The 14,148-nt window shown below is 42.4% G+C and overlaps 1 protein-coding gene across 5 annotated transcripts in view; it reads right to left on the bottom strand.

Moving 5' to 3' along the window:
* Positions 1-11,742, bottom strand: part of PLEKHS1 (pleckstrin homology domain containing S1) — a 70,522-nt gene extending 58,780 nt beyond the window's left edge. The window contains exon 1 of one of the 5 annotated variants that reach the window (XR_004539327.1): positions 11,473-11,742. Coding sequence is in view for 2 of the 5 variants with exons in the window: in XM_033943437.1 (XP_033799328.1) it covers positions 11,473-11,673 (201 nt within the window). In the remaining 3 variants the exon portion in view is untranslated. The remainder of the gene's footprint in view (positions 1-11,472) is intronic. The other 4 variants (XM_033943437.1, XM_033943436.1, XM_033943438.1 and 1 more) reach the window with 4 other exon arrangements.
* Between the last annotated feature and the right edge of the window lie 2,406 nt (positions 11,743-14,148).

The raw sequence follows: 14,148 nt of genomic DNA, 5'->3' as shown, positions 1-14,148 counted from the left end.
CCCTGTATAGCAGTAGCAGCATTTTTCCCCACCCCCCTTTCCCTTCTCTTACTGCGATCTGGCCTGGCCCCTCCCCCTTCTTTCAGTGCCGTTGTTCTGCTCGATCTGGCCTGCTCCTGACCCTCCCACCGCCGACAAACCTCCGGGCTCCAGCCGCGTAGGCAGCACTTTAAACACGCTTCTTCGTGGCCTTCTACTGCCGATTTCCTCTCCCACGTCTGTCTCCGATGATGTCATCAGAGATGCGGCAGAGGAAATCGGCAGTAGAAGGGCGCGAAGCAGCGTGTTTATAGTGCCGCCTACGCCGCTGGAGCCGGGAGGTTTGTGGAGGGTCAACGGGCGGAGCGGGGCTGCTCTCCACCACTCAGTTGCTGCCACTCCCCCACAGGGCCGCGAGTGTGGGGCAGTTGTAGTCCCGCATGCGCACTTCTTCAGGCCACGGACATACGGAACATGCAAGTGGAAGTGCGCATGCGTGGCTTAGGGTTTTATTATAGAGATAAGTGGTATATAAGTAATAAAATCAATAGTTCTCTCTGGGTTAGCAACAGCGTTTCTTCAATGAGCTTCAGCAGGGTCTATGGACTTGGTAAGATACTGGATGTGAGCTATTTTTAACGATCTTATTTTTCCTCTAAGACATGGGAGAGCTTGTATAACAGTGGTTCTTAACCTTGTTGGAGGTACTGAACCCCACCAGTTTCATATGCGTGTTCACCGAACCCTTCTTTATTGGAAAAATAAAATATGATTTTTACAAATTCAAAACATAGGTATACAGTGAGGGAAAAAATAATATCAATTTTGAAAACAAAAAAGTTCTCCTATATTTTGAATAATAATAACATAATAATGAAATTTACTGCAAATCAGTGTGACTTCTGCTGTTGCCTCTCAGAGGGATTAAAATATTAAGATAGGTATCACACGACGTACCATCACAACAGTTACAATTCGTCTACTGTGCGCATCAAATCCCCTGCAGCGCAGATAGGCCAAGCGATGTTGCGTGATCACCTGCAGCCAATTACGGACAAGCGGGGCGTATCATCACGAATCATAAGCGCTTCGGTTACGTTCAATCATCTATCAGTTAAATCACAAATTTTGATCAGGAATTGATTGATGTATATAAGGCGTTAGTTACAGATTGATAGATCAAGAAACCGAGTACACGATCAGTCTTGATCAAAATCACTGAATAACCGATAGATGATTGAACGTGACCGAAGCGCTATATGAGTCGGAGGTTTTGACCTCCGCCGAACCCGCAAGACTGACTCACCGAACCCCTGGGGTTCGGTCGAACCCAGGTTAAGAACCACAGTTGCATAATATTAACTGGTTTTATAAGCTATTTAATTCTATATCAGTTTTCTTTTCCAAAATTTTTCTAAAGCACATTAAGCAGCTAACGCATGAATTAACACACAACAGCTGCTGCCACACAAGTGCAGTAAGTGGTTTTGTGTTTTTTCGATAATTAGTGCAATCTAATTCATACATTAAGGCCTGGATTCTACAAAGGGCTCAAAAAATGAAGCCCTTCGGACACTGTTCAGAATAAAATCCAATCTGTAATTGGCTCACACTCTTAATCCCTTGGGGGGAATGTTTGAACTAAAAAAGATCCTTTAAATAATAGACATCAGTATGAACCCTTCGCATATGAATGAGAGATTGTGGGCTCGGGCTGTAACTCATAGGTGGCCAGCACCGGACATAAGCCTTAATGAGAACTATTTTATATAATCAATATAATATCATTTGCAAACATTCACACCAAGGGAAAAACGAAAATGAAAAAATAAGAACATGAGACATGCCTTCACCGAATCAGACCCTTGGTCCATCAAGTCCGGTGACCTGCACACGCGTGATAGAAAAGCGATTCATACGCGGGATACACAAGTGATGCACCTGGGCAGGAAAAACAGGGAGCACCAGTATACCTTATTTGATGCAACTATGGGCAAAAGCGAATAAGAAAGGGACCTGGGGGTAATGATAGACAGGACTCTGAAACCGTCGGCTCAATGCGCAGCGGCGGCAAAAAAAAGCAAACAGGATATTGGGCATGATAAAGAAGGGTATCATGAGTAGATCTGAGGATGTAATAATGCCGTTATACAGAGCGATGGTGAGATCACACTTGGAATACTGTGTCCAACATTGGTCTCCCTACCTAAAGAAGGATATAATACTAGTGGAGAGGGTGCAGAGGCGAGGGACAAAGCTAATAAAAGGATGGAGAATTTGAGCTACAAAGATCGCCTCAGAAAACTGGGACTTTTCACCCTCGAGAAGAGGAGACTGCGAGGGGATCTGATCGAGACTTTTAAAACACTGAAAGGATTCGGCAAAATAGAACAGGAAACACCTTTATTCACATTGTCGAAGGGGACTCGGACAAGAGGTCATGGACTGAAGCTGTGGGGAGACAGGGCCAGGACAAATGTCAGAAAGTTCTGCTTCACATAGCGAGTGGTGAATGCCTGGAACGCTCTCCCGGAAGAGGTTGTGGAGGAAACCACCATTCCAGGATTTAAGGGCAAGTTGGATGCATATCTTCTTGAAAGACACATTAAGTAACTAAGGTATTCGCCAGGGTAGACCTGGCTGGGCCTCCGCATGTGCGGATTGTCAGACTAGATGGACCCATGGTTTGATCCGGCGCAGGCATTTCTTATGTTCTTATGTAAAAATCTATATAGTGAAAATAAAAATGAAGAAACTCCCCAAATCGTCACAGTATTTGAAGTCCTTAAAGCGCAAGTGCTCATAAAAAATTCATGCTAAGATTATTCAATAAACCGTGCCATACTTCGCTGTATTTCATTGAAATTTCGGATTGTTTCTTAATAATAATAAATTAAGGGCATATAAATGCATTAGTAAGAATTCATGCAGAGGTTAATATTGAAAAAGTTGATACAAATCCAAAATTCATAGCTCAATAAATTTGCAGTTCATGAAACTGAATCAAGGACAATACGTGTCCTATGCAAAGTTCATACTTCCTTGGAACTTAATATGAGGAAAAATTCATCTAGAACTATTATAACGAAAGAGTACTTAGCTGAATCTTATTAAGAGTATTTGCTGCCACGTAGAAATTAATATCACCACTCGACAGAGCCCCGTTTCGCCACCTTCGTCAAGAGCGGAGATTGCCAGGAAACTATGCTTTAGGGAGGCGACAGAATCTATTTAAATCTGTCAGCGTCATTCGCCGAAGTGTGAAACAATCCAACGATCGCTTCGGCAGATGGCGCGGGAAGGGGTAAAACGCGGACCTGATGGACCTGACGGACCTCGCGGATCTAAACCCGTACGGCCTTAAAAATCTGAGGTCCGTGCCAGTCCGTGTCCGTGGCGCTTGTAGTTTCTGTTGCTGACAGACCTTGATGAGATTTTTGCACTGACGGATCCGTCTCAGCATAGGGAGGGAAAAGTGTTAGGATCCGTCAGCGCTAAAAATCTCTTCGAGGTCTGTCAGAGCCAGAGACTAGTGCTGGAGTCTGGAGACTTCTTTTCCATAACGCACGTCCAAAACCTATGTCCCCGCTCTCTTGGCTTCTGCTCTGCCGCTCCAGCACGAGTCTCTGGCTCTGACAGACCTCGAAGAGATTTTTAGCGCCGACGGATCCTAACACTTTTCCCTCCCTATGCTGAGACGGAGTGCTCAAATCTCATCAAGGTCTGTCAGCGAAAGAAACTACAAGCGGCAGGGACACGGACCGACACGGACCTCAGATTTTTAAGGCCGTACGGGTTTAGATCCGCGAGGTCCGTGAGGTCCGCGTTTTACCCCTTCCCGGACAGCGCTTGAAACTTGAAAAAAGAGGCAGTGAAAGAATGCACCGGTCAGGCCGCTCTCCATCGCCAAATGCCCCCATCAAACACATTCTCCCTGCAGGCAAAAAGCCTTGGGCCCGGTGCAAACGGTACTTGCAAAATTTCTTGACAAACAGCAGGGCATAAGTGAACATTATGTCAAATGCAGAAAACAGACAATATGTAAGTGTAGGCAAGATGGTTTGAACCAATTCTCTCTTTCCTTGTGTCTCCCTTTCTCTGTTCTCACATTTCAAAGTCACTCACGTGTTGATAAAATCAACAGACCTAACTTTATTTGGCAGGATAAACCCATTGTGTAATCAGACCTTTTGAATACTTTCTTTGTCTAAAGTCAAACATGCATGTATAATCCAATTTATAATCATATCACCAACATGTGGCTCTGTGTTGTCAAGGGAAAAACATAAAGGATCAGTACGAGGGGGTGCTGAAAAGTTCTCAGCCCAACCAACCATCTTGCTGAATTCTGAGCGTTCTTTTGCCACTGTAGCTGAAAAGAGTGTTTTCTTATTTCATTAAGTCCCGATTTGCAGAAATGAAATTCTATATTTTGACGTTGTTTCAGGTCATGAATTGAACCATATCCATGTCATCCTTTTCTTGGTGGGGCTGAGAACTTTTCAGCACCCCCTCATTGCAACATTCCAGAGTTGAGATTGTGATGTCATAATGTCTCATTCCGCCAATAAGAGCCAACTTCATCAGTGATGTCACAATGGCTTGTTTGTACCAGGATCACTTTTATTACAAAGGGTACGGGGGTGCTGAAAAGTTCTCAACCCAAATTCTGAGCATTATTTTGCCACTGTAGCTGAAAAGAGTGTTTTCTTATTTCATTAAGTGCCAATCTGCAGAAATGAAATTCTATATTTTGTCGTTGTTTCAGGTCATGAATTGAACCATATCCACGTCATCCTCTTCTTGGCAGGGCTGAGAACTTTTCAGCACTCCCTCGTACTGTGAAGACGTTCAGTCTCTGGTAACCAGAGCTGAGATTGTGATGTCATAATGTCTCATTCCGCCAATAAGAGCCAACTTCATCAGTGATGTCACAATGGCTTGTTTGTACCAGGATCACTTTTATTACATAGGGGAGGGGGGTGCTGAAAATTTCTCAGCCCAACCAACTTCCTAAATTATTTTGCCACTGTAACTGAAAAGAGTGTTGTCTTATTTCATTAAATGCCAATCTGCAGAAATGAAATTCTACATTTTGACGTTGTTTCAGATCATTGATTGAACCATATCCATGTCATCCTCTTCTTGGTCGGGTTGAGAACGTTTCAGCACCCGTTCATAGCAACATTCCAGAGCTCAGATTGTGATGTCATAATGCCTCATTCCACCAATAAGAACCAATCTCCAGTGATGTCACAATGGCTTGACTGTCCTAGACTTGACTCACTTTTATTACATACAAAGGGGGTGCTGAAAAGTTCTCAGCCCAACCAACCAACTTCCTGAATTCTGGTTTCAGGTTTATTTAAAAATGTGATATACCGCCTTATCAAAATTCAAAGCGGTTATACATAATATAAAAACAAAGTATAAAAAGAACGTACGTTAAAAACAAATTACAAATAATGCTACAAACATTAACTTACCGATACAGGATGGAAAAGGGCAGAAATACAATTTGTATAAAAGAAAGAGGGGGAGAAGGACCAAAACAAAAGGAAGGGGAACAATATTGTTATTTGGCCACTGTAGCTGAAAAGAGTGCTATCTTATTTCAGATCATTGATTGAACGATATCCATGTCATTCTGGTCTTGGTTGGGCTGAGAACTTTTCAGCACCCCCTCATAATAACCTGCATGGAGCAGCAGTAGCAACCCTCAACAATGGGTAGCAAGAACATTACCAAGCATTTGGGGCAGACTAAATGGGTTATTTTGTCTTTCTCTGCTTTCATCTACTAGGTTAGTACTATATTAATCTAATTTAACATTTATATTATGTCCATTCTTCGCTGATGGCTGTTTACAAAATCTCACAATTAGTAAAGCAATAACTTAGCATTACTGAAGACAATCACACCAGCAATGTCTTTAAGAGTAATTTACACAAAAAATGGGTTGGAGGGAGGGGAGATGGGGGGGGAAGGGAGGGAGAAGGGAAGAGGAGAGGAGAGAGGGGATGATAATGAGGGATTATGGTTTATAATATAAAATGATTGAAGGAATGATAATATTATTTGATAATATGAATTATATGGAATGGAATTATTAAATATGTGAATTTATTTGTAAGGAATATCTTTATGTATTATCTGAATTTATTTTCTTTTATTCCTTCAATAAAAATGTTTTAAATAAGAGTCATTTGCACAAATATGAAGTAAAATCCTGCTCAAGAAAATCTCTCCCCTCCAACCCACACCTCCCGGCTACTGAGCCACAGCCAGAGAAACACACGCCTGAGACGCGCTTTGCGCAGTACCGGCTAATAATTTTTGGCCATCAAAAGCCTGCGCCGCACTTAGGGAATCAACAGATGATGATAGAGAACTGTCCGGAGTGCTCTTTTAATATTTTAATATTGATTATATGATAAGAAAGGGTGGGAAGGGTGGGAGATAAGAGCATATTATTTGTACCATTGATGATTATTAAGTGTTATATTTATTGTTAATTTGTTCGGATATATTGTTACACTTATTGTAAATTTGAAAATGAATAAAGAATAAAAAAAAAAAAAAATATATATATATATTTATGACCTCGTTGGAATACATTTGCATGGCAGAGTAGAGTCTGCCAGGAAGCTCGGAAAACACCATGGTGAGCTATTCTGATAATCGGCTGGTAAGACATTGCCAGGCTAAACTGTCTAGAGCCGGTTTACCGACCATCGTTAAAGGCAGGGTAAGTTTTGAGAATCCTCCTCAAAGTGGGCTCCATTCAAATTTCTTAACCCCCCAGTAACATCCATGTCAACTTATCCCCAAACTACAATGAAACGGAAAGGGTTTGGGAAGACCCTCTAGCTTCCACTCCCTTGAGGTGCAAAGCATAGGGTTACCAGGACATGCCCTCTTTTTCGAGAACCTGTTCGGGTATCCAGATGGCTTTTCAAAACCCAGCACTTTGTCTTGGTGGTGAAAAACGTCCACCTCGGGACCACCTCGGGAGGGCATCTGCGCATGCATGGATGATGTCATGCGCATGCTTATGACATAAACAGGTTGCATCTGCGCATGCATGGATGATGTCATGCGCATGCTTATGACATAAACAGGTTGCATCTGCGCATGCATGGATGATGTCATGTGCATGCTTATGACATAAACAGGTTGCATCTGCGCATGCATGGATGATGTCATGCGCATGCTTATGATATAAACAGGTTGCATCTGCGCATGCATGGATGATGTCATGCGCATGCTTATGACATAAACAGGTTGCATCTGCACATGCACAGATGCCCTCCTGAAGTGGTCCTGAGGTTGAGGGGCAGGGCTGGGGGAGGAGGGGGCGAGCCTGAGGCAGAACAGGACATGAGTTGGGCATGGCGGGGCAGGGTGGAACTGGGAGGCGGGGCTATGGGTCCAGATTTTACGGGAGTAAGAACATAAGAATTGCCGCTGCTGGGTCAGACCAGTGGTCCATCGTGCTCAGCTGTCCGCTCCCGCGGCAGCCCTTAGGTTAAAGTCCAGTGCCCTAACTGAGTCTAGCCTTACCTGCGTACGTTCTGGTTCAGCAGGAAGTTGTCCAACTTTGTCTTGAATCCCTGGAAGGTGTTTTCCCCTATAACAGACTCCAGAAGAGCGTTCCAGTTTTCCACCACTCTCTGGGTGAAGAACTTCCTTATGTTTGTACGGAATCTATCCCCTTTCAACTTTAGAGAGTGCCCTCTCGTTCTCTTTACCTTGGAGAGGGTGAACAGTCTCTCTTTATCTACTAAGTCTATTCATTATCTTGAATGTTTCGATCATGTCCCCTCTCAGTCTCCTCTTTTCGAGGGAGAAGAGGCCTAGTAAAATCTGGTAACCCTAGCAAAGGAGGAATGCTTCTTTTAATTTATTAATTGTCAGTAATTAGATTATATTTGTAGGGATAGAAACGTTTGCATGCTGGTATGTGAGGTAACTTCCAAAAACCTCAGATGAATCATTCCAGCCCAACATACATATTCTTATCGGCGGGGAATTCTTGGTGTTAAATCCTCATAGGTTTGAGTCATATTTTTATTTAAATACTTTTATATATATATATATATATATTTTTTAAAAGTTGTGTATGAGTCGGATGACAGCGGCAGTTAGCGGATTCCTGACGAAGCTATTGCAAAACAGGTCCTGCCGCGTGAACTGCTTAAATTGATTTATAAGATCTACAATCTTTCAGATAAGTCTAAGATAAATATCTCTTAACAATACAGTATATATATATATATGTGTATATGTATATATATATATATATATATGTGTGTGTGTGTGTGTGTGTGTGTGTATATGTATGTATGTATATATATATATATATATATATATATATATATATATATATATATATAAAAGTATTTAAATAAAAATATGACTCAAACATATGAGGATTTAACACCAAGAATTCCCTGCCGATAAGTATATGTATGTGGCGGTGGAATGGTTCATCTGAAATTTTTTGAAGTTATTGAATGAATTAACTCAACTGAATTGATGTGAATGGACAATTGAAATGTGATTGAATTAAAGAAAACTATCTATCTTAGAGTTTGGCTATTTATATGGATCTATAGATATTGCTCTAAGAGAAAATATTGAGAGTTCAAGCCATTCTAAATATTAACTATTTGTTAGATATGTGAGGTAAAGCACACTCAGAACAAGTTAGCAGATATCCCACGGTGAAGCAGCAAATTGTCACATGGCCCTAAGAGTTTGGATATGATTTGGGTACTTTCTTCCTTTTCCATTTCATTCCAAAGGTGGTCTAAGAGGATGGGGACTTCATTAGGGACTTCACCTTCAGAAAGCATTGTTATGCAAAACATCTTGGTGATATCTGTCCCCGATTCCGACCACAATGAAAAAAGCAAAGTACTAGCAATAATTTATTAAAATTTATGAAATATTTTAGTACATTGAAATATACAAAAGAAACACTTAATGGAATATTGAATAAAAATTAAAATAAATATATAATAATTCTCTAATGGCCCCCAGATCTTTATAAAGTTGTTATAATTACCTTTCTGAACAGCAATTGCTCTTTCCATTTTAAAAATGTGACAAAGTGAATTCCAGGTTTGAGGTTGAGGGGTGGTAGATTCAGGGGCAATGTTAGGAAATTCTACTTTTCGGAGAGGGTAGTGGATGCCTGGAATGCGCTCCCGAGAGAGGTGGTGGAGAGTAAAACTGTGACTGAGTTCAAAGAAGCGTGGGATGAACACAGAGGATTTAGAATCAGAAAATAATATTAAATATTGAACTAGGCCAGTTACTGGACAGACTTGCACGGTCTGTGTCTGTGTATGGCCGTTTGGTGGAGGATGGGCTGGGGAAGGCTTCAATGGCTGGGAGGGTGTAGATGGGCTGGAGTAAGTCTTAACAGAGATTTCGGCAGTTGGAACCCAAGCACAGTACAGGGTAAAGCTTTGGATTCTTGCCCAGAAATAGCTAAGAAGAAAAAATTAAAAAATTTTAATTGAATCAGGTTGGGCAGACTGGATGGACCATTCGGGTCTTTATCTGCCATCATCTACTATGTTACTATGTTACCAAAAAGAATAATTAAGATTTGTATAATTTTTCCAATTGTAATGAATAAACATCGTTTTCCTTTCTGATGGATACATGTATTTTATTGGGGTGGGGAGAAATTGGATGATTAATATTTTTATTTAATGATTGGATTTCTGTTGTATTATGAAAATTTCATTGAAGAATTGTTGGGTGGGGGGGAAAGGGTTATAATTTCTACTTTAATGGATTATATGTATAAGAATGTCAAGTGCTGTATATTTTATTAGTAATGTACCGGTAATGTTTTAATATTAATCACTTGTTTGTCAGTTTTAAAATGAATAAAGAATTAAAAAATAAATAAATATAGAATGATTCCATGGCGACAGAACACATAAAGCTCTGTGTAGTGAAAACTTATTGAACATAGAATGGTATTTCTGAGGATCAAAGGATTCTGGAAAGGTGATACTGTTGGGGGATATTTGAATTTAACGTCCTCTTTATGATATAACTGAAGAGTTTAACACCTTAAACCAGGGGTAGGGAACTCCGGTCCTCGAGAGCCGTATTCAGGATTTCCCCAATGAATATGCATTGAAAGCAGTGCATGCAAATAGATCTCATGCATATTCATTGTGGAAATCCTGAAAACCCGACTGGAATACGGCTCTTGAGGACCGGAGTTCCCTACCCCTACCTTAAACATTTATCACGAAAGCGCAGTTATATTGATATTCTATTAAATCACATAGAAATATAGAAACAAAAAGGCAGTGTACAAGTCCCAATCCTTTTCCCCTAATTAGCTTCATACCGCTACAGGGCATGCCCTTTCAAAAGTCGATATTATATTGAGAGCAGTGTTCCCTCTAAACTACGCAACTGTGCGTGCGTGCGTGCGTACACGAGACAGGAAGGGAACGCACGCACCTGGCAAGTGCATGCACATAACTATTTTAGCTTTCTTTGTCAACAGAGGCTGTACCAAGAGTCTAATCTGCAAACTTGCACACAAAATGTTTTTCATGCTTATTTGGGCCAGCACACATGGATTTCCCTAATGAATATGCATTGAAAGCAGTGCATGCACATAGATCTCATGCATATTCATTGGGGAAATCTTGAAAACCCGACTGGATTGCGGCCCTCAAGGAGGGACTTTGAGACCCCTGCATTAGAAAGAGCATTGATTGAAGGTGACCATGTCCAGAGGTCACAGACTGAGTCAGTCCTGGTTTTATCCCAATGCACACATAGAATCATAACTGTATCCACCTTCTCCTTTCTCTACCAGACATAACAGCTAAACGGTTTCTGAATGTCTAGCTTGAACTTCAATCATATCATATAAAAAGGATGGAATCGGTCCTGAGGAAGGCTACTAAAATGGTGCGTGGTCTTCATCATAAGGAGACTTAAAGATCTCAATCTGTAGACTTTGGAGGAAAAGGGGGAGAGGGGAGATATGATAGAGACATTTAAATACCTACGTGGCATAAATGCGCATGAGTCGAGTCTCTTTCATTTGAAAGGAAGCTCTAGAATGAGAGGGCATAGGATGAAGTTGAGAGGTGATAGGCTCAGGAGTAATCAAAGGAAATACTGTTTTACAGAAAGGGTGGTAGATGCATGGAACGGTCTCCCGGAAGAGGTGGTGGAGACAGAGACTGTGTCTGAATTCAAGAAAGCTTGGGATAGGCACGTGAGATCTCTCAGAGAGAGAAAGAGATCATGGTTACTGCGGATGGGCAGACTGGATGGGCCATTTGGCCTTTTTCTGCCATCATGTTTCTATATCACAGAACAGAAGAGGGAGCTCTGCGAGTGCCAAAGCCTATGGTTACATTGATCTAATGATAGCTATGGCAGATTGCAAAGGGTTCAGTTCAGACAGAGGGAAACAAATTGAATGCACACCCCACTTACAGACAAGGTCAGCTTTTCTGCTCCACCGAGAAGGCTGCTGCTGGATCCGGCTGTCCTTTTCACCTCCAGGCTGCTCAGCGACACAGTGTCTGAATTCCTCTGTTCAGGTTTAAATACAAGCTCAGGTATGAGGAAATTCTCCAGATGTAAACTTTGCCACAGGCACAGCGCTTTCAGGGAATTTTCTTTTGGCAAGCGCATGATATAATAGCTCCGAGATTGTTATTCCAGCTACACTACAGCTTATCAACCCCCCTTCAAAATTAGCTCAGATTTGTGTTCTCTGGATTTTTCCTTTGAGTCTACGCCAGAGCTCTTTCAAGGATCCCGTTCTCCAGATCTGAAAATGCTGGAAATCCCCTTCTCCCTTTATGGTGTAAGTATTGGATGGGTGCGTGAGAGGGAGTCAATGCCAAATTTAAGATGCAATCAACCGAATTAGCACAGCGTTCCTGCATGGGCCAGAAGCAGGAGTTGGTGTCAGACCACATGACACCAAAACAGAAGACAAAAATCCTCCGCAAGCCAAAGCCAGCACAAGGCAAGTCAGGATGGCCAAATTGCACTTAAAATGTATTGTCGTAAGGAATGGATGACACTGTAATAATGCTTAACTATTACTTATGTCCATGAAGGTTTGTGAAACATGGCTGCAATTACTCATATCAATCTTAGCAAAATGGGCCTCAAACGTCCATGACCATAAGCTCTACAATGGGGGACAAAGTCTCCCTTAATGAGTTTAGAATTTTCTCATTGGCCCGGTAGCAGAAAGGAAGGAAAGGCCTGGTAGCGGAGAGGGAGGAAAGAGGGAGAGGATAAAACAGGAGGAGAAAAGGGGGGGGGGGGGGTTCGCTTCTTAAAAGCGGTTCTCTGTTCGTTTTTATTTTCCCTTGATCAGGATTTTTAACTGCAATTTTGGTATGCATCTTTGAATAGAAATGTTTTGAGGTTAGTTTTAAACTTGTTTAAGGAATTTTCACAGCGAAGATGCAGTGGCATATCATTCCAGAGAGAAGGGGCAATTACGGAGAAGATGGTGTTTCCAGTATAATCGTTTTTGATTGAGGGAACTGTCAGTAAGTTCTGATCGGAAGATCTAAGGGCCCTAGACAGGTTGTGTGAGATAAGATATTTGTCTAAGAAGGCAGGTAAGTGGGAGATCTTAATTTTGAAGACAAGTGGGAGTATTTTATAAGTTGTTCTGTGTGGGCCTGGTAGCCAATGTGATTCTCGAAGAAATGGGGTGACGTGGTCATATCTTTTGGCTTTATAGATGAGTTTAATCGCGGTATTTTGAATCAGTTGCAGTCGACAGATTTCCTTTTGAGTTATTCCATGGAAGAGTGAATTGCAGTAGTCTATGTGTGAGATGATCAGTGAATGAATTAGAGTTTGGATAGAAGCAAGTTCTGGATCAGCAGCTATAGAACGAATTAACCAGTGTTTGTAAATCGGTTAGCGTACCTTAATAAAAGGACCCCTAAGTATCTTAATAAAAAATTTGGACCCATGATTTAGCCTATGTTGTAGATTTCGGCCCCTTATGTGATTGAGTTTGACACCCCTGATCTAAAACAATATTAACACCTGAACTTTGGGCTGTTGCCTGTCCATAAAAACTACTGGAATATCCCATCTCATTGTTTAAATTGTTTCCTAGGATTGCAATAGGGAGGTGTGAGGAAAGAAACAAGAATCTTGGAACCTTCTCTCTGACATCAGAATTGACGTCGGAGGGAAGGCTTGTGAGCCAGCCAATGGCTGACTAGCTGGCCCGGAACCTTCTCTCTAACATCAGAATTGACTTCGAAGGGAAGGCTTATGAGCCGGCCGTGTGCAGCATATGAGTCGCTGCACTTGCCCTGACCCGTCCCTGCACAGAGTTGCTGCTGATGGAGCGTGTTGGCTCTGGCGAAGTGGCAGGGTCGGCTTTGGGAGTGGGGGATGGTGCAGCAGGCGGGCAGACAGAGAGGGATCCTGGTGGCGGCGGCTTCAGCAGGGGGAGGGGGGCAGGCAGGGATCCCCAGCAGTGGCTGCAGCTTCTGTGGATGGGTTGGCTTCAGGAGGGGAGGGGACACAAACTTGACACAGAAGGAAGGGAAAGGGCATGAACATGGAGGCGTTAACTTGGGACATAGGAGGGAGGGAATAGAAAGGGAGAACTGATGGGCATGAGTGTGTGAGTGAGAGATGGTGCACATGGAGAAAGGAAGAAAGGAAAATTGGGCATAGAGAGAGAGGAGTGAGGTAGAGATGCATGGGAGGGAGACATGTTGGACATATGGAGAGGGAACAGAGGGACAAATTAAAGGGGATTGTAAGGGGTAGGAATGTTGGACATAGTGATCGAGGGAGAAATGTGGCATTGTGCTGGAGAGGGGTGATAGAAGGAGAAATGGGCATGGGGCTGGTGGGCAGTGGTGAAAAATGCTGCACATGATCCGGGGGATGAGAGAGGGAGAAATGTTGGATGTGGCAGTAGAGGGGGTGGGAGAGATGCCTGGATCTCTCAAGACAGATGGACATTGAGAGAGAGAGGGAGACATATTGCCAATAGGGGTGGAGGAGAGAGGAAGAAAAGTTGGACTCATGGATGGACAGAGAGAGAGAGAGAGAGAGATGTTGGTTGGGAGAGGGAATGGGGTCCGAAGGAGAGGAAGCATACAGGAGGCA

The sequence above is a fragment of the Geotrypetes seraphini genome, chromosome 4 (genome assembly GCF_902459505.1).
Source record: "Geotrypetes seraphini chromosome 4, aGeoSer1.1, whole genome shotgun sequence".
Classification (NCBI taxonomy): Eukaryota; Metazoa; Chordata; class Amphibia; order Gymnophiona; family Dermophiidae; genus Geotrypetes; species Geotrypetes seraphini.
This window is presented reverse-complemented; position numbering and strand designations above follow the sequence as displayed.